This window comes from Chiloscyllium plagiosum, unplaced genomic scaffold (genome assembly GCF_037043375.1).
Source record: "Chiloscyllium plagiosum isolate Xiang-an unplaced genomic scaffold, Cpla_swu_hap1 HiC_scaffold_4, whole genome shotgun sequence".
NCBI classification, from domain to species: Eukaryota; Metazoa; Chordata; class Chondrichthyes; order Orectolobiformes; family Hemiscylliidae; genus Chiloscyllium; species Chiloscyllium plagiosum.
In genome coordinates, this window is record NW_028270142.1 from 49,037,781 (window position 1) to 49,061,518 (window position 23,738).

General features: G+C 38.1%; 1 protein-coding gene across 3 annotated transcripts in view; it reads left to right on the top strand.

Moving 5' to 3' along the window:
* The window catches only part of atp9b (ATPase phospholipid transporting 9B), a 350,258-nt gene that overhangs the window by 97,101 nt on the left and 229,419 nt on the right, over positions 1-23,738 (top strand). For all 3 annotated transcript variants that reach the window (XM_043688616.2, XM_087986241.1, XM_087986240.1), the window contains exon 7: positions 2,350-2,401. In XM_043688616.2, coding sequence (XP_043544551.1) covers positions 2,350-2,401 — 52 coding nt within the window. The remainder of the gene's footprint in view (positions 1-2,349; positions 2,402-23,738) is intronic.

Consider the following 23,738-nt stretch of genomic DNA (forward strand, 5'->3'; position numbering starts at 1 on the left):
GTACAGTTGACATCTAATGTCTATCTTTTTGGATAGGGGGCACAAGGTGGGGGGCAGGTGTATGCGTTCTGTTCAGGTGAGTAGAGTCTGAAACCAGTGTAAAAGATAAGGGCAAACGAAACTCATGGACTTAAAATTGCTCCTTTTTCAGTGCTGTTTCCACTGAATTTGGTGGATTGCACATTTGATGGTGTAAATGAGGCCAAACTTTGTCCCCCACTCTTCAACGCATTGCTGTCCATCAGACCATGCACTGTATAAATTGTTTTCCTGTATAATAACAGTGACTGCACTTTTAACATTTGATTGTTAAACATCTCAGGATGTCCTGAGAACAGGCAAATGCAGTTGCTTCTCCCTCTTGCTTTTCCTTTTCCTCCTCAATTTTCAGTAATGGAGTAGTCACTGAAATCTTCTGTTTAGTAACTGTATCATATATATAATTCTGTAGTGCTTAAGGTAAATTGTATATGCTGTATGTAGTCCTTTTTAAATTTCAACAGAAGTACCTTCTAATGGTATTGCTTTTTATAGCAGTCACCTCAATTATAGTTATCTACTTTAATCTCCAAATAAGTTAGCCAGCTTGCAATCTATGAATCTCATTATCCTGAAACTGAGTAATTCTTTTGCCCACCGAAAAGCAAGAATTTCTGGAGTCATCAATATGACATTTTAGTATCATTGAGTGGCTGACAGGTCTAATGAATTGGATGAATAACTAACTGTGTTTATGATTTGCTGTTTGCTGCAGTTGTGCATGCTTTGGTCCCACAGCTGCTCAGAACTGGGTTGCTCAGACCTTTTTCGTAAAGATCCTCGCAACAAACAGTCAAATCTGTCATTCATGCAATGAGCTTGAACTGAATTTAAGCCTCGGCACCTGAAAGAGAGAATGTACTAATGCACTGCATTATCCTGACTTTCAGTGCTTTGATTTTGAAGTACTTGGCTGAAGAATAAATCTACAGTCCAGGGACACAAAAGTAACAGTAATTTGATAAATTAGCAGTTGGTTACTAGGTTAGACCAAGCAAGGTATATTTTTTTCCTGCAAAAATGTCTCTTAAAATAATGCTAAATAATTTGTTCTAGTTTTTGAAATTGAATTGACTCAATTACAAACCACGAACCCTTGTTCTGTACTGTTTAGTATGTAACATCTGTACACATCCAGTGAATCAGAAAGGGCTTGCAGCCTCCTTTTGAGGTTAAAGTTGAAGCTCAGGACATGTTTTAATGTTCCGAGAAGAAACTTGAAGATTTGAAAATGTAACTCCCATGTTTTATCCTAAACAAAAACCGAAAGAACTGTGGATGCTCTAAATCAGAAACAAAAATAGAAATTGCTGGAAAATCTATGGAGAGGAAGCAGAGTTAACATTTCAGGTCAAGTAACCTTTCCTCAGAACTGAGTTCTCAGAAGAACTCTTAGTTTAGAGGAAGGTCACTCAACTTGAAACATTAACTCTGATTTCTTTCCGCAGATGTTGCCAGGCTTGCTGAGCTTTTCCAGCAATTTCTATTTTTTGTCACCTATGCTTTACATTAGGCATCTGATTCAGAAAGCATAACATTTCTGTTCTTATTGGGCACTGTGGTAGGAGGAATAAAAAATCATCTTGAATGATGAAAGCTTGAATGTGGTAGAGGTGCAAAAAGGGTCTACGCGATTAAATTCATTTCATTAAAGATAGCAATACAAGTTATCAACACATCACAAAATGAAAATGAAGCTGGGGTTCATTTCTGGAGAAGTGAACTATAAAACCAAAGAAATCAGTAGGCTTGTAGCAAGATCTTTATCAAAATGCATAGAATGTAGTGTATAACTCTGAACTTTTTAATTAAAAAAAAACAAGCACTGACACTGAGCTTTAGTATCATCCTAATATTTTGTGCAGAGGGTGCAATGATTGAAGACTGTAAGCTAGGGTTTTTCCATGTGACAGAAAAGACTGATAAAGATATTTTAGAAGTTTAAAAGAATTCAGCAGGATAAAGCAAATGTGGATAATCCAAAATGAGAAGCCATAAAATGTCCAGTAATAAAGCCAATAAGTAACTCAGAAACTGCTTTACCCAGGGAGTGAGGAAAATATGGAATTTGCTGAACTGTGGAGCAGTTCAGATAAGAACAGAAGTAGAAATTATTGAAGTACACAAAGGAAAAGGAGTAGAAGATGAAATAAGGGTTCAAGGATGTTTGTGTATATCTGGTAGACTACTTGCCCTCTTTGTATGCTGTAAATTCTATATAAGAGTTCATCTTCAGTTGATGTGTTTCAGGTTGGTAGGCAAGTTGCAGATTTGACTATTTACCTGTATTACTGTTCAATCCTGTTTCAGAACCAGCGCATTCCTGCTGACATGATCTTTTTGAGAACATCAGAAAAAAGTGGTAAGCAAGTTTTCTTCATTCTTTCACGGTGCCTGGTAGAAAAACAAGTGATGAGAGCAATGCTTTATAACTTGAACAAATCATTGCTTTTATGCACTTCCCAAAAAAAAATTCACTCGAAGCGCTGATGTTTGATGGTTGAATGTTAATGTGCTAATTCCGCAATTATATATTGAACAACATTTCCAAAAAAAAACGTTTTGACCAGTATTTAGGCCACAAACTTCGAGCAAGTGCTCAGATTTGATTGTTTTGTGAAATATTTTGTGTTGCGATCAGCAGTGCTGACGAACTTAAAAAATTTTGGTTGCATTGTATCCTTTTGAAAATAGCTCAAATGTGATTCAATGTCTGATTATTGTAAAATTAGTTATTTTAATATTAAAATAATGTATTAGCATCATTAGCTGGCAAGTGTAATGAGTGAGATAAATAAGTGAGCTTATTACTGAACGTAAAAGCAAAGTGTTGGAGAAACATGGCAGATCTGGCAGCATTTGTGGAGGGAGAAGTGGAATAGTGTTAACATTTCAAGGCTTATGACTTTTTCAGAACTGAACTCTGTTTGAATGATGATTTGCAACTGCCTAGAAACATTCTCATTCTCCAAAGATGCTGTCAGACTTGTTAAGTTTCTACAGCACTTTGCAGATGCTGGAAATCTGAAATCAAAACAGTGTTTTGCTTTGATTTATCACTGAACCTTTCCCATCATTGAGTTTGCTTTGTCTCAACTTCGCCATGCATACCTTATAACCTTAAAATTATGTTTAGATAATTTTCGAGATTATTTAGCAGCAACACAAAAGCTGAATGGAGCCGCAATACTAATATAAATCTTAAATATGTTTGAAAGGTATGATTTAATTTTAATCCCAGTTTCAACCTGGAGTCTATTGTTTGACATAATACCGAGAAATTTATTTTTGTTTTGTTCTGCTTAATTCTGCAGTTTTTCAGTTATATAGCTTGTAAAGGAAAGACATCATTATAAAATGTTTTCATCTTAATGTAGACTATTGGTGCTTTCAAAGGAATTAGCAGAAAATGTTGTGAATACCCAGTGTCAATGTTTTTGTTATGATCTTTCATCACAACTGAGAGTTAAATATATTTCATTAGCCTGAAGTACTAATTGTTTTTCTCTCCAGCTATGTTGACCTAATCCAACATATGTTGACCTATATTGCCAACATTTTCTATTTCTTTCTGCGCTTTCTAGCATCTGCATTATTTTGTTTTTGTATTTTGGACATACTGGCTATTGATCTGTTATTGTCAGGAATTAAGTTTGTATTGAGATTCTGGAGAGTACTGGTGATATTTCAAAAGCTGAAACATGAGCAACTTGTTTAATGAGATTTCTGGTACTTAAAACAGTGGTCTTCAACCCCTTTATAAGCTCAATCACTTCTTGAATTTCAGTGCAATCCAAAATCTACCCCAAACAAAATATAGAATAAATGATTTTTTAAAGCACTAAGAATAAACTAAGCAAATATGAATATTTATTTTGTCCACTGCTCACTGTCTTGACACCGATAGCGACAGGTTATCTGCCAGTGCCTCGAAGTCAGGATTGCAGTTTGAGGCTGCTAGTTGTCTGCAGTCCATGAAAGGATATCTGAGGTGGTTGCAATACTTGGATTTGACTATAGGAAAATGCTACTTCTCAGCAATGTGGAGTCAATACAGTTTTTTTGCTTTAAGAGCATAGGATGACAGGAATGAATAATTTACTAGGAGTCAGTAGGGACTGTAGACACTTCAAGTCAGAGTCAATAGATGTGAACCTAGAAGAGCACAGCAAGTGAGACAGCATCTGACCTAACCCCTCCCCCATTTACTTCTGGGCTCTCCTCCCCTTCCCCAGTTCTGACAAAGGGTTTTGGCTGGGACCGTTGACTTGCTTGCTCCTCGGATGCTGTCTGACCTGCTGTGCTCTTTCAACTTCATATCTAGTAACTAATTTACTGTTTAGGAGTACCCAAAAATTGTCCCTTGATCTGGCTTTCAGCTGATGTGATTCATTCCATTGCACCTAATTCCTGGAATTGCCTGTTGAATTCCTCTGCTTGCTTCCTCAGGTATGCGAAGAGGTTTTCTGGGTAGAACAATTTTTCTTTGTCTTAATTTTTTTGTACTTTTGCCAGACTCTGAAAGTGTTGATTTTTTTTTTAATTGGGAGGAACGCATACCCAGTTTCAATTTGAATGCACTGTCATTACTGATTATATATGCTGAGTTTCTGTCGTTTCCTTGCTGTACACAGTACAGCTCGTTCAACTTTAATGTTACACCTGTAAGGAACCCGAAGCCGTATGTGTACACAATGTCTATCAATTTACTACACAATTCATTGTTCAATTAAAGAAAAGTGATGATTTCAGATCGAAAACTTCTTTTAACTTAACCATCTCACATCAGCATGGAGGATTAGTTTAATATTGGCAGGATCGAGTTTGTTTAGTAAAGATTTAAGCAAGCAGCTCTTGTGTGAATCAAGTTTATAATTTAACCTTTTTTACATGAAAAAAGTTCATAATTATTGGATTATATAGTAGTAATTAATGAGAGAGAAATTTCAAGATCATTTTGACAAAATGCATCGAAATCCAGATTAGTGACAAGCGTGGCTAGTGTGCCATTAGTTGTGAATGAAGCCAGTTTCTTGATTGGAATATTTTTCTCAAGTGCATACCTTTTGAATTTGTGGTAGATATCTTCACCAGTTATTTTCTCAAATGGGCAAAAGGACTTAAGTCCTTAAAAACAATGTACGTGAAAGCCAGCAGTTGGACTGTCAGTCAAAAGATTGGCACTGCAGAACCAGATTATGGGGCCCTTTATGAAGGCCGACAGCCAGGATTCTATATCGAAGCTAACCAGATGCCTACGTTTAAGGTAAAGACTAAAAAAAAAATGCTGCTTGATTTTCACTTAACAATAATCCTCGTGTAAAAGTAATTCTGCATCTTGTTTCAGGAACTACAGTGCACAACTTGTTCTAATACTAACAAACTCTAAGACCTCTGTGGATTATGTTCTAAGTAGGGCACGTATTTCCCATGTGTAGACATTCTCATTATATTCAAGGCTTTGGGTGTACACTCCAATAATGTGTAATTTCTAGATGAACTTGAAGGTCCCTTTATATTGGGTGATAGTTGTTGTGTTTTGGATGCTAAAGTCGGAGAGGGGAAAGGTGCTATCCTTTGGATTATAAATGATGTAACCAAAATAAGAGAAGGGACCTACGTGGACAGTGGCAGGTGCCATCAATCTTTTGTTTTCTTCATTCATTCTAAATGAACATTGCTGGCTAGACTAGCATTGTTATATGCTAATTACTATGTGAACTTCAGTAAAGCATTTGACAAGGTTCCCCATGGGAGACTGGTTAGCAAGGTTAGATCTCTTGGAATACAGGGAGAACTGGCTCGAAGGTAGAAGACAGAGGGTGGGGGTGGTGGAGGGTTGCTTTTCAGACTGGAGGCCTGTGACCAGTGGAGTACCACAAGGATCAGTACTGGTTCCACTACTTTTCGTCATTTATATAAATGATTTGAATGTGAACATAGCAAGTATAGTAAGTTTGCAGATTACACCAAAATTGGTGGTGCAATGGACAGCAAAGAAGGTTACCTCAGATGATAACAGGATCTTGATCAGATTGGCCAGTGGGCTGAGGAGTGGCAGATGGACTTTAATTCAGATAAATGTGCGGTGCTGCATTTTGGGAAAGCAAATCAAAGCAGGACTTCTGTACTTAATGGTAAGGTCCGAGGGAGTGTTGCTGAATAGAGAGACCTTGGAGTGAAGGTTCATAGTTCCTTGAAAGTAGAGTCACAGGTAGATAGAATGGTGAAGGAGGCATTTGGTATGCTTTCCTTTATTGGTCAGAGCATTGAGTGTAGGAGTTGGGAGGTCATGTTGCAGCTGTACAGGACGTTGGTTAAGCTGCTTTTGGAATATTGTGTGCAATTCTGCTATCCTTCCTATCTGAAGGATGTTGTGAAATTTGAAAGGGTTCAGAAAGGTTTACAAGGATGTTGCCAGGGTTGGAGAATTTGAGCTAAAGGGAGAGGCTGAATCGGCTGGGGCTGTTTTCCTTGGAGCATCGGAGGCTGAGGGGTGACCTCCTGGAGGTTTATAAAATCATGAGGGGCATTGATAGATAAATAGAAAAAATCTTTACCCTGGGGTGGGGAAGTCCAGAAGTTGAGGGCATAGGTTTCGGGTGAAAGGGAAAAGATATAAAAGGGACCTAAGGGGCAACTTTTTCATGCAGAGGGTGGTACGTGTATGGAATAAGCTGCCAGAGGAAGAAGTGGAAGCTGGTACAATTGGAACATTTAAAAGGCATCTGGATGGATACATGAGTAAGAAGGGTTTAGAGGGATGTGCACCAAGTGCTGGCAAATGGGACTAGATTAGGTTGGGATATCTGGTCGGCATGGACAGTTTGGACCGAAGGGTCTGTTTCAGTGCAGTACATCTCTATGACTCTGTCAACAGACCCATTAAACTGCCATGAGAAACATTTACAGTCCTTCATGTCATGATGTTGCCAAAAGAATCTTTAGACGAAGATTCCACTATTTATCTTCTGTAGAAGCACAAAGTGATGTACTCTGCATTGCAGTGTTCTTAAAATCTTTGAAAGGTCAGTGGCAACAATTGTTGCTTCTTTAGTTATGTTTCAATCTGTGACGATTTCTCGTGTGTTGCCAGAAGATGACAAATGTGAAATGATGCTTCAGCGCAAGTCTTACCTTCTGCTGGTTTAGAAGAAAATGGCTTTCAACATTAAAACAGACTAAGCTCATTAAATTCCTTTATCTGAGGCATGCTGTTCAAGGAATAACATCCAGAATGTTGCTGACTCTTTCATTTGTAGAGATACAGGAAGTTACTTCTGTGATCATGATTTGTTTGTGTCCCCAGGTTGACTTGTGTTGCTTGGATATTGGATGTGGTCACTGTAGTTTTCCCTGTAATTTTTCTTCATACTGCATGGACCTATTAGATAAGCAGATCAGCAGAAAACAGGCAGAAGAGTGAGAATAACTGAGTTCTTATTGCAAAGAGTCCGCACAAACATGTTGGGTTGAAAAAGTTTGTTTCTGGTACCGCAGTAAGGTGGCCTCATACATCCTGGTATTTATTTTTTGTTACTTGTTTGCATTGCCACCACAAAACTTTCACTTGCAATGGTCCATCAGAACCAAACTGAAACACAAGCTGGCAAAGCCTGTTGAGCAAGTGCACTTTTCTTTAGCTATGTAGCTTCCAAAAGCAGAACTCATGCAGCAACATGAAGGTTGATGTGCACGCATTGAGGGAACCCAAGTGGGCATTGGGATTGCCTTCTCAAGACGTGGGCAATAAAGGCATGTGATGGTCGATGAGACTAATTGTCAGAGACTCTGCAATTAACCAGTTAATTGTGATCCACTTGTTGGAGAATGCCGGTTTAAAACCTTAAGAAGTACTCGGGCGGCACGGTGGCACAGTGGTTAGCACTGCTGCCTCACAGCGCCAGAGACCCGGGTTCAATTCCCGCCTCAGGCGACTGACTGTGTGGAGTTTGCACATTCTCTCCGTGTCTGCGTGGGTTTCCTCCGGGTGCTCCGGTTTCCTCCCACATTCCAAAAATGTGCAGCTTAGGTGAATTGGCCAGGCTAAATTGCCCCTAGTGTTAGGTAAGGGGTAAATGTAGGGGTATGGGTGGGTTGCGCTTCGGCGGGTCGGTGTGGACTTGTTGGGCCGAAGGGCCTGTTTCCACACTGTAACGTAATCTGTAACGTAATCTAATCTACTTCATAACAAACATTGGTTAGCCTGAGTGAATAATTAAATTGTTTGTTTTTTTTTAAAGTTTAAACAAGCTTATTTCTTTCTTTGGGCTACCAGTGTTGGAACTTGGACTGCATTAAGATGGAAAAGCTTGAATCAACCCTGGAATGTTTTATTATCCTTGAGGGGATAGTGCAGAAAAGATATTTTTGAAATTTTAATCTTGGAGCACCAAAGTGTTGATGAGGGTTATCAAATAGAGTTTGGCTATTTGGTTGTTACTGCAACATTTTAATAAGTTGGTCAAATATTATGCTTTCAGCCTTTCTTATTTAACATTATTTTGTGATTGCCATTTATAAACAGAGTTCAACTCCAGATTTGTCACTGTAGACTATTTTTTTGATACCAGTGTTTCAAGGATCTAATCATGTTTGACACTATTCAAATAAATTGAAACCTTGTTTATGTTGGCTGCTGTTAGGCAAACCCAGACTTAAATTTATGTTGTGGACTCTGATTTCACTGTTGCCGCCCTTTCATTTTACATGATCTCAACAGGGCCACCCAACTGCCAGTCTGGACTTTATGTATGCTGGAAATGTGTTGCTGGAAAAGCGCAGCAGGTCAGGCAGCATCCAGGGAACAGGAGAATCGACGTTTCGGGCATAAGCCCTTCTTCAGGAATGTTGGTGGACTTTATATATGTTGGTGTTTGCATATGGGATGCGGATGCGCACAAGTACAATTTCAAGTTTGAAGGAAATGAAAAATGCATTCAGTTTCCATGCAATTACTTAGATTTTCTCTGATATAAATCTAGCAGAAGTATGTTAGAAGAACCCGACCCTGTAGCACCTTTCACTACCTCAAGATGCATCAATGTTTGCAACCAATGAAGTATCTGACATTGCAAATGAGACACTACAGTATGGTCCAACAAACAGCAATAGCACGATTACCAGGTCAACAGAAAAGATGATATTGCTTGATAAACATTGACCACAGCAACAATAATAGGATTCATTGAATGATGAATTCAGCAAGTGTAAGCTGTCTATTACTTGCTGCATTTGTACTGATTTGGTGTATTCACATAGCCAACAAATGCTACAAATCCGATAGAGAAGGTTGAATCATGTTTTTAAAGATCATGTGCATGGTATCAATGTCTGACCTTTCAAAACTTCCAGTATGAGATACTTCAATCACATTCAATGTACAGGTGCTCATGATATTATTTATACCTCATTTAGGTTTTAACACAATTTATACCTCATTTAAATTTAACATAATAACTTGGCTCTATTCTGCTCATATCTTTGATCTCTTAATTTTCCAGAGAAAAAGACCTGGGCCAATCCAAGGGTCCTTTTTAAATTAAAACTGCTATACTTTAACTCTCCTTGCAACAAGATTATAATTCTCGTAGCTTATTTTCTTTGGGAAAAGTTGTTTAGGCCCGCCAGCTGGTCTTCCTGTAATAGTGAGTTAACCCACTGTACATGATTCCAAAGAACATTTTTATTTGTTCAGTCTTAACCATCTGTGATTTTTCCAGCACGTCAGGTGAGGCAGTGAAATACAAGCACACCAGTCATCATAAACAGACAGTCTGGTACACCGAAAGAGATGCTTGTTGAAAGGCAAGATTGACTTCTGTGGTAAATTTAGTTTTAAATAAATGCCATCTGCTTTTTATTCTGTAAGGCTTTTATTTTAAATTCTCTCAGATTATTTCTTGAACTTAAAAACAAAGATTTAAAGTTTCTATTTAGAGCAATTGATTCACTGGCTTTTTGAATGCACACAACCAATTTAGTGTAACATTTACAATTTTCCAGTCCTCTGACGTAAATATTGTTATATGTATTTAGCTAATTACAACATTTGGGATATGTTCATCTCAGCTGCAATGTACAGTTCAGGGTCGATTTAGTCTGGAAGAGTTTTATTTGCCACACAAAAGAGAAGTGAAATCTGCAGTCCCTGTCTTCAGTATATTACTGACAAAGGAGCCTGTAATTTGAAGTTGGTATAATTAAATTATTTAATGGAGTGTTGTCATCCCCAACTTGATTGGAGAACTAAAAAGGGATTTATGCAAAGGTGGGACCATGGCTGAGATATTAAACAAGTATCTTTTGCATATGTTTACCAAGAAAGATGATGTTGTGCAAGTCATGGTGAAAGAGGTGTAAAAACGGATATTATTAGAGAAACTCAGCAAGTCATAGAGATGTACAGCATGGAAGCAGACCCTTCGGTCCAACCCTGTGGAGAGAAAGAGTTAACATTTCTGATTGTGACCTTTTTTCAGCACTGATTGTAGTGAGGAAAAGATTGATACCTGAAATTGGGATGGGGGTTGGAAAGGAGGAAACAATAGATGGAAATGGAGCCTGGGAGAGGGAAAACAGCAGATGGGCAAATAAAGAAATTGGTAACAGTGCGCTTGGAGACTCAATAACTCAGTATTAAGTTCAATAATTTTAGTAAGTTCTGAGGAAAAGTCACTCGACCTCAAACATTAACTCTGATTTCTGTCCACCGATGCTGCCAACCCTGTTGAGCTTTCCCAGTAATTTATGTATTTGTTGTCAATAATTTTAGGGCTTGAGCACCACCTTCCATATCCTTTTTCCCATACCCCATGCACCAGGTCTTGGCATCATAAGGTTGGGTTTCTCCCTTTTGATCAGAGACCAACTTGCAATTAACTTCCAGGCCTTGCCTTGCAAATACACCAAAGCTTGTTTGGTCTATTTTCCTTTTAACATGTATTACCCACCATTCAAAAATTATTTTTCATACAGAATTCCCAGTTTGATTTTAAAAAAATACAAAATGAAAATTCAGAGAGGACTCTAACATAGCTCTGCCCTCAAAACATGGGAAATTCCATTTTAAAACAGAAGTAATGCCTTTCATGACAAAGTTAGTAGAACCAACAATTAAAATACAAAGTTCAAAGCCACTTTATCTTCCTCCCGTCAGATTCTTAATTGACTTTATTGGTTCTACTCTGTTCTACAACAGTTACATTCAGGATAAGACAACAGTAATTGCATTTTCTTTCCCACAAATGTCTACAATTTTTTTTCTAAAACAGTTGAAGATCTGAATGCCATCTGAACAAAATTGGAGTCTAGTTTTTAAATTTATTAATGCAAAATAATGATTACGAACTGTAAAAATCAGTTTCACAGTTTCCATGTTGGGCACAAACTTCAAAGAGTTGAAGAGATGCTAACTCCACTAATTCTTTCTTTCTAATAGCAGGCTACTGCCTCCAGTGATGCAACCTTTTTGAAAGATAAGCTATGGACTTCTCTATTCCAGCTTCTTCATCCTGTAAGAGAATTGTTTCAAACCCTAAATCGCTAATGACAACTGCTAATTTAAATGGTTTGTCAAAGTTAAGTGCAGCCAGTACTGGTTTATTCATTAAAATTGCTTTTAGTAGTTTTGGTCAAAGTCAGCATGGATTTATCAAAGGGAAATCCTGTTTGAAGATAAACCTGAAAGTGGTACTGTCTGGATTTACAGTTGGCTTCCGATATAGTTCCACATAAGGTTAAGAAATGTATGGATTGAGCCTTGGTTAACCGACAGAAAGAAGAGAGTACAAACAAGGAGATTATCATCAGGGTAGCTGGCTGTTAGTAGTGAGGTTTGCATAGAGGAACCTCTTCACTCGGTGGTGAATTCTATCGCAAAGATAGAATTGTACAAGTTCAATCATTAAACATGTTTAAGACAGAAATCAATAGATTTCTGGAGACTAATGTATTAAAGGATATGGCGATAGTGCAGGAAAATAGCATTGATATTGATCAGCCATGATCTAATTGAATGTCAGAACAGGACTCATGCTAAGTGACTGACTCCTTTTCCAATGTTCCGAAGTTTTAACTAACTTTGGGAATTTTGTCCATTTTTGAGGCCACTGTAGTTGACCTATGCTTATTGTTCAGAAGTGACTGGTCTTTTAGAAAATTTGTTTGGTTATTACACAAGTAAAAATAATACACAATACAGTGTGTTTAGCAAACTTTGCTTTATGGACTGACTGAAATGTACTTGGGTTAATATATTTGGTCATTCCTAACTTCATTTCTTCTAATTGGACACTTATGCCAGCTGTCCACAATTCTGTCGTATTTAGTATCAACAATTGCATTTAGGTGATGATGTAAGATATGAACGTAATCACATTACTCCAGTAGGGAATAGTAACAAGGTTAGTATCGTTATAATACTAGCTGATATTATTACTAGACAAGTCAGATTCCAGACAGGAATTTGACTTGATGGATCATATTTTGATTTGTTTTGGTTTAAACAAAATGATTTCTTACTGAAACATAAATATACAAGACAGCAGTGTTGTGAAATTTGTGTAACTTCACTTTTCCTTTCCATTTTAAGTTACTTTACAATTCAGTTGAAGGCAATATTTTCAGCTTCCCGTCTATTGTGATCGCTTTGTGGACAGGTCTTCTTGATAAAAGATTGTTTCTCTAATTGCGATTTGCATTTGTCCCTCCTTGGGTTCAATCTAAATTCACTTGTATAAAAGGCACACTGATTAGCTTCTAGAGTGGAAGATTTGCCTCTCAGAGGATTATGTTTTAATTGCAAATTTAACTGTTGTACTGCTCACCATTTTGCTAGCTGCTGGTCAGATTTAGTGCATAGTGAATTCGGGCCAATCTGAACCTAAATCATTCCTCTTCCGAGGAGGAACTTGCATTTATGTCCTGGAATCCATGATCTCCAGAACCCTCAATGTTTCAAAAGTGCAAACATTGCTTTAATGTAGAGAAGCATGTTGCAGCATGTGCACGATTGTGTCTTATTGAAAGAATATCGGGCGGCACGGTGGCCCAGTGGTTAGCACTGCTGCCTCACAGCGCCTGTAGACCCGGGTTCAATTCCCGACTCAGGCGACTGACTGTGTGGAGTTTGCACATTCTCCCCGTGTCTGCGTGGGTTTCCTCCGGGTGCTCCGGTTTCCTCCCACAGTCCAAAGATGTGCGGGTCAGGTGAATTGACCATGCTAAATTGCCCGTAGTGTTAGGTTAAAGGGGTGGATGTAGGGGTATGGGTGGGTTGCGCTTCGGCGGGTCGGTGTGGACTTGTTGGGCCGAAGGGCCTGTTTCCACACTGTAAGTAATCTAATCTAATCTAATCTAATAGATGAACCAGAATGATACCAGATTTATTTTCAGATTGTTTTGAATGAATCAAACACACTCAAGGTGGTCCGAGCAGTGTTATAATTAACTTCATTGTTAATCAAGGAATAAAAAATAATTCAGGTTCTTTTTTCAATCTTGGTCTAGTCACTAAAGTTGCATGACAACCAATTCAGTTAGGCAATGATATGAGCCCTGTAAGCAACTGATCTGTCAGCATTCAGTCTTTAGTCTCACGAACGAATTAGTCATCCTTCATAGCTGAGGAAGAAGACAATCTCTTTAGTTGAGAAGAGGATAAAATTTTAATCATTTTTCTCTAGATAATAGTTTATCCAGTATATAATGCTGCAGTAATGATTTAGAAATTCATATTTTAGTGTTTACTTCCATTCTCTGAATGTGATGTGAAACATGCCGGTTTAAAGATACTGCACTTAATTTACAAATATAGATATACTATATTCAAACAGATTCATAAGTTTGTTTGGTCTGGGGAAAACATGCTGCTCTTATTTCTGTTTGCGCAATCATTTAAAGTCTCTCTTCTCTATTTTCATCCCATTTCCGACTGCAGTTAAATCTGCCTTTGTCGATAATTTTGTTTCAGATACTTAGGTTTAGAAGGCAAAATTATTTAAGTATTCTTGTACAGCAGAAAGAGACTTGAGAAATATGGGGATAGGATATAAAAGTAACATTTAGGTAGACAAACACAACATCTTGTAGAGTGGCAGAGCAAGCTTGAGGGTCACGTGGCCCACTCCTGCTTCTTTAAAGTTCACATTTCCTCTGCATGTTTAGACAGCAATCACAGTGCAAAGTCAATGACTTGATAATTTGAATTTAATTTGGCGAGTTTGCAATTAGACAGTATTCCAGTTATTTGATTTAAATTTAATCACATTTCATTCACCTAATAATGAAACTAACTGTCGTGAAATACATTTGGCTTAATTGCCAAATGACTGTGTTTTGATACTGTTTTATCCCTGAGCTACAAAAAAAATTAGTTGAATTGGCAGTGGTGTAGAATTGCTTGGAAAAATATGAATGAGCTGTAGATTCTGGTTGGGGAGTTTGTCTCTCCCTATCCACTCATTCTCTCTTCCTGCCTCCCCCTTTTTGTTTTAATTTTCTTACTAGCCCAGTAGCGAAGGGGATTTCACGCCAGAAGATTTGATGTCATGTAGCAACCATTTTATTGACAGTGCAAACTGCCTTGTTCCCCCTACCTCCACGGGACTGACATGCAACATTTTAGTTTGAGCTGTGCTTTACACTGAATTCAGAAACAGGCATTCAGACTTGTTGGTCTGTACCATTATTCGGTCCTCATGAGCTCCAGTCAACCATTTTCATCTAAATATGCAAGTTTCTCTGAAATCATGGGAGAATGGATATTAGCCAGCTAGTTTCGGTAAAGCTGCATCATAGGAGAGTTTGCCTTAAATTCATGTATCTAGGTGGAGTGAATAGCACTTTGGCAGACAGAGCTGCTTCGTTTTGATGTCTCAACAGGCTAACTTCATAATTATAGTCTCAAAGAAAAACAGAAGTTGCTGGAAGAGCTTTAGCAGGTCTGGCAGCCCCTGTGGAGAGAAATCAGTTAACGTTTTGGGTCCAGTGAACCTTCAGAATGTTCAGTCATGAACATGACATAACTTTAACTCTCCTTTCATCTCCCTTTTTTTTCCCCTCTTTCCTTCTTTCCGCTACTGATCCCTGTTTCTCTCTCCCTATCCCCTCCATTGTGTTTTCCTGCTCCCCCGCTTTTGGGTGTTCCCCCTTGTTCTTGGATGCTTGCCTCTGCCCTCTTGACCCCTTGCGCCCCTCCACCCCCTCTAGCTCTCCTCGCCTGGATGCCTGGACTGGAAAAGCTTTTTAAGAGACATGGCTATATCTAGAAGTGAATTCTGCAATCCTCTTTCTGGATTATCGACAATGCAAATGGTTGTCCAGTATTCAGTGCTTTAAGTCATTTCTTGAGATCATGTGCATCAAATTTAGTGGAAAGTGACATTTTTGGTGATTTCAGGGGATACAAATGGGTCATCACTTGGTACCTCTGGCTGAAAATTGTTGCAAATTCTTCAGCCTTTTCTTTTATGCTGAGGTACTGCATTCTTCAATCATTGTGGATGGGGACATGTGTGGAGCCACCTCTTCCACTTAATTGTCTACCATTATTCACAATTGGATATGTCAGGACTGCAAAGCTTGGATCTGATCTGTTGGTTTTACAATTGCATAGCTCTGTTACATTCTACTTATGCTATTTTGCACGCATGCAGTCCAGTGATGGAGCTTCACCAGGTGTTCACATAATTTTTGAGTATGCCTGGTGCTGCTCTTGCCATGCCTTCCTGTAGTGTCATTGAGCCAGGATTTATCCTCTGACTTGATGATAATGGTTAAATGGGGGAATATCTTGGGCCATTTTAATTTTAGATTGTGATTGAATGTAACTTTACTGTTGCCAAACATGACTTTCTGATGTCTAATTAATAAGAAACGTTCATGACAATGCTGCTTTATGAATTAGAGATCAGTATTCCTCATTAATATGAATTGATGAAATTTATCATAGGTTGTACAGTCCATGGAATAGATTAACTCCCATATGTTCGCGCTGAACTTAATTCATGGGTTAATGATGTAATCCAAAACATTAAATGTAAGGCCATTTAGTGAACCAAATTTATATATTTTTTCTGAGCTATATGGTTGTAAATAGTGATTTATTTCACCAAAGAGCATCAATGGCACTGTTATCTGTTTTTGCAGTTGGTTATTTGAGTCAGGCACTGGAGGCCTCCCACCATTCTGGTGAGCATAAATTATGCTTTTGAGATTAATTGTAAAGGGAAGGGAATTGCAAGAAGTCAAAGCAGTGTCGACTGACCTGTACCTTTGTCTGCAAGATCGGACACCTGTTTTATCTCTCATTCTACCATGCATAAAACTAAATTAATAATTTTTCTTCACTTTCACATGCGAATAGTATTAATTTTTTGAAAATGAAATTAGGAAAGACTGCATGCAGATGGTTTGGGTAGGTTTTTGTTATTCGCATACAACTTGCACATGCCTTTTATTGCTTGTGGACTTTTAGCCTGTGCTTCATTATCAGGCAATTTGAATGTAATGCAGTGTTGCCCTTCACTTCAGGCTATAGTTCTCAAGAAAAGTATTCATAATTTTGAAGTTACTGAATTAAACTTCATCAGGAATAGTTTGCAGCAGCACAGTTTACTTTTGCTTGATTCCTGAAATCCTCTTTTTCCAAGTAGTTATTTCTACGATGCTTTAACTGGTAAATTTGCAAATATTATAAGATCAACTGCGTGTCGTCGATTTTATAGCTTAAACTATGTTGCATAATACTTAGTTCAAGGATTTTTTGAAATATTGTGCTGTCTGGAACATCCATTCATATTTTCAAGAAAATATCGAGTAATTTACATTCTAATTATTGCAAATATTTTCATCTTTGTGCTTTAAGAATTAAATAATTATAGGAAGCTTTTGATTTGTATAAAAGTTAATTTTGCAAACTCTAATTTTTCCAAAACACATTGCTGAGTTTTTCTGTGACCCTTTATACTACTAAGTGTGCTATGCATCATGGATGGCAACATTTCTATAATATATGCTGTCAGAATATTAAAAATATCTAAATGTCTAAGCAGACTGCTTAAATATATGCAGTCTGATCAAGCTTGGATTTAAGGCATTTCTGCAGCTGTCAATAAGGAATTCTGATGAGCTCAGTGGCATCATATTGACTGTGTATTAATACACGGTATCCTATTGAGCCATCAGCTGATTGTTTAGAATGTAAATGAATCTGGTGAAAGAAACTGATGGATCCAATGACTGATGGCTTAAATTCCAATTAATCAATTGCATCATCAGTTTCTTAATTCAGATCAAATATCTCTTGAGTGCACAAATTTATTTCCGTGGTATTTAGAGAGAATTGCTTTGGAACAAAGCTTCATCAATCACACATAAATGCCAATATATTAGCTAGTTTTAGGTGTTGACATTACACCTTCCGTGTTTGGTAATATTTATATGCAGCAGTAACATAATGTACATGATTTTTTTTTGTAGCTGCCTCATGCCAGGCCTGCATCTTATTTTCTGTTTTTAAATTTTCATGTATATATTCTTTTGAAGTGTATAAATTATTTAGAAAAAATTAAGTTGATGGTAAGCAATCTGGTATTACATTTACAGAGATCTATGGTCAATGTCCTGTCTCTTTTGTTGGATTGCAATCTTGTATCCTAACATTTAATGCCTTTTTCATTGTGAGTAGCAGCAGGCAGGCTGCTAATATTACAAGCCGCTTTATTAACTGTTTATGACAGGTTCACGTGGACCTTTTTACATAACCTGTCAGTGCTTTCTCTGAGACTTGACACACTTTGTCCTGTGTGACAGCTATATCAGTTGATCTTAACTTGATTGCCATCAACCCATCCTTACCTGACAGCCCTTGTCAATTATACAAAATAAAATCAAGTATTCATAAGTAGGCTGTAATTGGATATTGGCAGACAGATTTAATAATTCAGTTTTGCTGAGGCTAAACTGGTATTAATTGTAGCTAATGTTCGCCTTAGTAAAAAATTAATTGGAAACATTGCTTGACTGAGGAGGTGGACATCATTATTTTTGTGTGTTGAGATAAGGTGAAGTTCTATCAATAGAGATTCATTATTGCTGTACAGTTTGCTTTTAAGTGACATTTTAATTTTCTAATACAGTAGTAATTTGAATCTTGTAATTCCAAATTTATATGTAAAATCTTCCATGTTATATTGATAAATATGTTTGGTTTTGTACATTTAAAATTATTCTGGGATATTTGTGAACATAGGAAAGCAAGTTAAATTATTGTTTAATTCCTGCAATTGCAGCCAGTTCACTTGCTCTTCTGAACCAGAGAGTTGATGGACGCATTGTGAGCTGCTACTTAATTGCTATAAACGGCAGGGTAGCCAAATCTGAACTTTCTATTACCTATCTCTCTGGATAATATGCTTTTCAACAGGCAGCAGTGAAGAATAGGAAACCTGGTTGATTTTAACTCCAATTCCACCCCCAACCCCATCAATACACACACACACACACACACACACACACACACACACACACACACACACACACCCCTCTTACTGACTTCGCAAAGACCAATTATACCACTCTTCTTGCTGCTTCAGCTGGGATGATCCATTTTCAGAGTAAGAATCAAGCAGTGAAACTTAAGAGTGCCCCATTAATGAAACTACCAAGATATAACGAATTGAATGTTTATTGCAAATGCATGGAAAGCCCTCTTTGGAATTCACAGTTTCTGAGTCAGTAGTAGGGGCCATAATAGTTTTTGAATTTAGGAAAATGTTAGTAACAACCTTTAAAATTTTGAATTAAAACAAAAACTTATTTTTACACATCCTAACTATAGTAGAATTCAAAATGCTTGGGGGTTACACTGCGCAGTAACTTTGAATAGCCTCAAACTATTTCTACTAAAATCAAGACAACTTGAAGCACACTTTAAGAAATTAATAGTGAATAATTTTTGTCCTTTTGTTTTGGAATTGCACATTTAGCTTTGTATTTCAGTCCACAGCAGGTTTTGTATACCTGTAACTGTAAGAAAGATTTTAAAACTGAGACTAGCATTGCTCATTAAACTAGGGCTGTGCAGTTGCCTCATGTTTTCTTTTGAGATGTTGCCTACTATTATAAATTATTGTATAAGTCTCAGTACGTAAGATATTAAATAAAGGGACAGCATTTGACCCATCAGTGGCCCAACTATAACTTTTATCTTTAGAATCATAGAATCCCTACAGTATTGAATCAGGCATTTGGCCTATCGAGTCCACACCAACTCTCTGAAGAACATCCTACACTGACCCCACCCCCTCCCCTATCCCTGTAACCCTGCATTTCCCATTGGTAATACACCTGGCTTGGGCATCCCTGGACACTATGGTCCAGTTGGCATGGCCAAACCCACCTATCCTGCACATCTTTGGTTTGTGGGAGGAAACCGGAGTACCAGAGCAAACCCAAGCAGACACGAAGAATGCACAAACTCTATGTAGACAGTCACCTGAGGCTGGAATCGAATCTGGGGGTGCCTGACACTGAGGCAGCAGTGCTAACCACTGAGTCTCCATGCTGCCCTGACATGATCTTAGGCCTTAGTGAGTAAATTAATCTCTTGAAGAAGAATCTTCCTCAAAAGTTAATCAAGCAAAAGTCCAGAATGTCTTGTCTAAATTTTATAATTCCACAGTCTTGCAATTTCAATAAAAATGTGATCACATGGAAGATAAAACTTGTACCTCAGTGTGCAGAGATCCTCTTAGAGGGTCTCCTGATCTGAAGACACTTTTATATTTACCAGATAAGAGCTTTAGATGTTACAGTACTGTAGTGCATGCTGTTGAGCACGTACACTGAACTATTGCCTTGATCTTCCATCCTATTAAGGATCTTCCTGGAGAATTTTGTAATTTTTAACTTGGAAGTAGCAAAAGGTCCAGCATATCTCGAGCTATACAGTTGTTGTGGTTAGAGTTGAAGTTTGTTTTGCAAAAGGTTTTGTACGCATGATACAGCCTAAAGTTGTTACAGAAAACAAGTTTCTGTTATGTTAGCTATGGTAATTCATGATCTTCGGGCATCAGTCATTGCTACAACTGAAGCAGATTTTGAGGAAAGCAATTGTTTTGCTTAACTAAAAATTGCTCCCTAAATGGTATCAGTCATGTTTGCCCTGGGACAATAATGCTTGTAGTTAGTATTATATTGTAATGTAGTTGGTTTGTCCTGCTGGTTAGTATTTCTAGCAAATATTTGCATGAACCTCTTATAGATTCTGAGGTGTGCTGCAGGTGTATTAAGTTGAATCCTATGGTAGGATTAATGATCAGTTTAACTGCAGTTTTTAAAATATTGCGATATGTTTGGGGTAAATGGTTTGCATTCTTTGCACAAATGGTAGCAACCTGCAATGATTTGTTTCAAAGTTCTTTGCAGCAAACTATATTTATTTATGATACTAAAAGCAGTTTAAGCCAAGTAACTTTTGCATTCAAGGGATAGATTTAAAGAAATTTAGTAATCAGAGTCTTTGAGACATCAGTGGTCTCCTTCCAAACATTAAATGCTATTTAGACAATTTGGTAACATTATTATAGTTTGGACAATGCTTTGATTATCTTGCTGTCCAGTGCCTGCTGCAGCATTGTTTAAGAGCTGACGTGGCACCAACTAGAAGTTTTCCTTTCTCTTTCCAAAAAAAATCTGCAAGATGAGTTATTGATGGAATTAACTGCTGAAATGGCGAGGAAATGCATCTGACCGATACATGTCATAGCCTGAGCTCTGTATTAAATGAATATCTGTGCAGCCTTCCATTCACAGGGGCCTCACAAATGCTTAGTGGTCTTGAACTGCATTGATCTGTGGTATAATTCTATATGAAATTGATGGATGAGGGCAGCCATTGACAGAAAGGGTAAAGATCACTTTGAAATGCCCCTTGTGAAATGGTCTAATGAAAAATAAATTGTTAAAGAGAATTGGTTTATAATGCTACAGAGGGAATAAAGTGCTGAAATATGTTAGCTTACAGTGTTCAACAAATAAATGTAGAGTGGATTTTGATTAATTTAAATGGGAATATAGTAATAAAAATAATTTGGGAAGTTTATCAAAAACTTGAAATGGCATTTCACACTGTTACCAAATCGCCAGATTTTACTGCAATAACTCCATGAAATAAATGCACCAGATGCAATATGAGAACAATTAAACTCTTTGTATAAGCAATCATTCAAAAAAATTACAAATGTAGGGGAGCAGTATTGAAAAATAATACCAATATTATCCATCTAAATCTTTTAAAGCATTTGATTTTACTTCAGTTTCCTCTGGAACTGGCCTGTCTTGTGATATTTCTGGAATTTTGTATAGATCGTTCTGCTATAACGCATGTTTCATTAACACAAATTCACTATAATGTGATTGGCGAATTGGGGATACTGTTTGTTTTTAAAGTGTGAACTTTTAAAAACTTGGCGATCACACTGCTAACACTTTAAGCACCGTTTCTAAAGTAGGATTTTTCTACAATGCGGGTTGCATGAGAATACAACCATCGCATTAAAGAAAAACTATCTGTGTTTTGCCTAAATTCATTGTCACCCTCTCTGTGTCTCTCTCCTCTTCCCTCCCCCCCCCCCTCATTGTCTCTGTCCGTCTCCCCTCCCTTCGTTGTCTGTCTCTGTCTCCCCTCCCCCCTCCACTGTCTCTCTTGCACACTGTTGTTCCCTCTCTCTTGCACGCACTCTCTCTCCCTCTCGGTCTGTCTCATTTCGCTCTCCCTCTCTCCCTGGTGCTCACTGGCTCCCGCTCACGCTCTGTCTCTCTCGCGCTGTTTCTGTTGCTCTCGCGCGCTCGCTCTTCTGAGCTCACATTCCCTCTTGCGAGCTCACATTCCCTCTTGCTCTTGCGAGCTCATGCTCGCTGTCTCTCTCGCACGTGTGCTCTCTTTCTCTCGTGCTCTCTCACGCTCTCCCTCGCACTTGTTCTTTCTCTCCAGTGCTCTCTCCCCCTCTCACACCTGCGCTTACCCCTCTCCCTCTGGCATGCCTGTGCTCACCCCCCCCCCCCCCCCCTCCCCTCCCGACACACCTGCGCTCACCCCGCTCCCTCGCCCGCGCTCACCCCTGCTCTAGCCTGCTCGCTCTCGCCCCGGCTTGCGGTCTCCCCCTTGTTCACACTCTCCCCCTCGCTTGCGCTGGCTCGCTTGCTCTGTCCGTCTCTCTCCTGCCCTCTTACTCGCGTGCTCTCTCTGTCCTGCATCTTTTTTTTTTGCCGGCCTTCACTTTGCGTCGCTCCCTTGCTTGACCTCCCTACTGATAGAAATCAAGAGTTTGTAAATCTCTCTCTCTCGCACTTGCGCTCGCTCTTTCCTGCGCGCTTGCTTTCTCAGTTTCTCTGTCTCACGCGCTCGCTCCCACACCTATTTGTCTGCCAAACTTGGCTCTTTGCCGAGCTCCCTCGCTTGACCTTCCAACTCATTAGAAATCAGCAACTAGTAAATTGTGGCTCACTAAGTCAGTAGCTGTTAGTATTCCATTATTTGTATCCTTGACTGATTAGCATAATTAATATTTTAAAATTTTCCTTACTTTCCAGCCATCTCTCTCTGTCTCTGCTGTCTCTTTCTTAGTATTAACCTTGTTGAGAGTATTGACAAGTGATCTCCTTTTTGGTTAGATCTGTTTGGCTGTTTGTGTCTAAATGTCTAAATTGTTGCTGGAAATGTAGTGGGAATGGTTGATCATCTTTTAGTTTTCCTTCCATGCATTTGGGGAATAACTTTTACATTTGCTTGGAACCTCTACCCAGGGAATTATAACTAAGAATAGGAATGTGCTATGTAATTTATTGCCCTTGAAGCTTTTGAGGAGGTAATACTTAAAAAGTACTCCATTTGTTTCTTAAAAGTATTTGTAGGTACACGTAAGGATTTAAATGTTTACCACGTTGTTACTTTCCTTTATCGTCTCCATGGTTCTATACTTCATATTTTTGTGTTTTTTTCTAAGCTGCAAATATGTGGTTATAGAGGAATTGAACATATTTTCATCTTTGGGATTCAGGTTTTAGTTGAACAACTTGCCTGCCTTGCAGTATGGCCAGCTTGGAAACTGTATCAGCCTGAATTCAAAGCAAAATGTGCTTTCAATTCATCGGTTATTGAGTTTTTGACCTTTATTATGTCATTTGGAGAAGCAGCTGGACATGGTTGATTGGGCGGCAAAATTGGTAGAATACTAAAAAGTTGTTTTTGGTATTCTTTTGGAAAATACCGATGTGAATTGGATATTAAAAAATATTTCTGCATATATACATAATAAAACCAACCAATGGAAAATTAGGCACAAGCTGCAAAGCAGAAAATGGATTTATTTATTTCCTATTCACATTGAAAATAAAATACATAATTGATCTCTGATCTCATTTAAAATTTCTCTATTCCCTTAGCAATTGTACAGGAGTGTTACATGAATAAGACATCTATTTAGAGCACCTAATAAGGTGCTGCTTGAAAATGATAATCCTTTGCAATTGTCCTCTCAAGCTTATTTATCTTCCAATTTGGGATTCAAAATGCCTTGCCAAGGAATTATTCCTGAACAGTCAGATAGCTTATTTAATCCATTTGGATTGGTTGAGTTTTGAAAAAGCATTTTCTTTGTCTCTCAATTCTTGAGCGTAGTTCATATTATATAGTG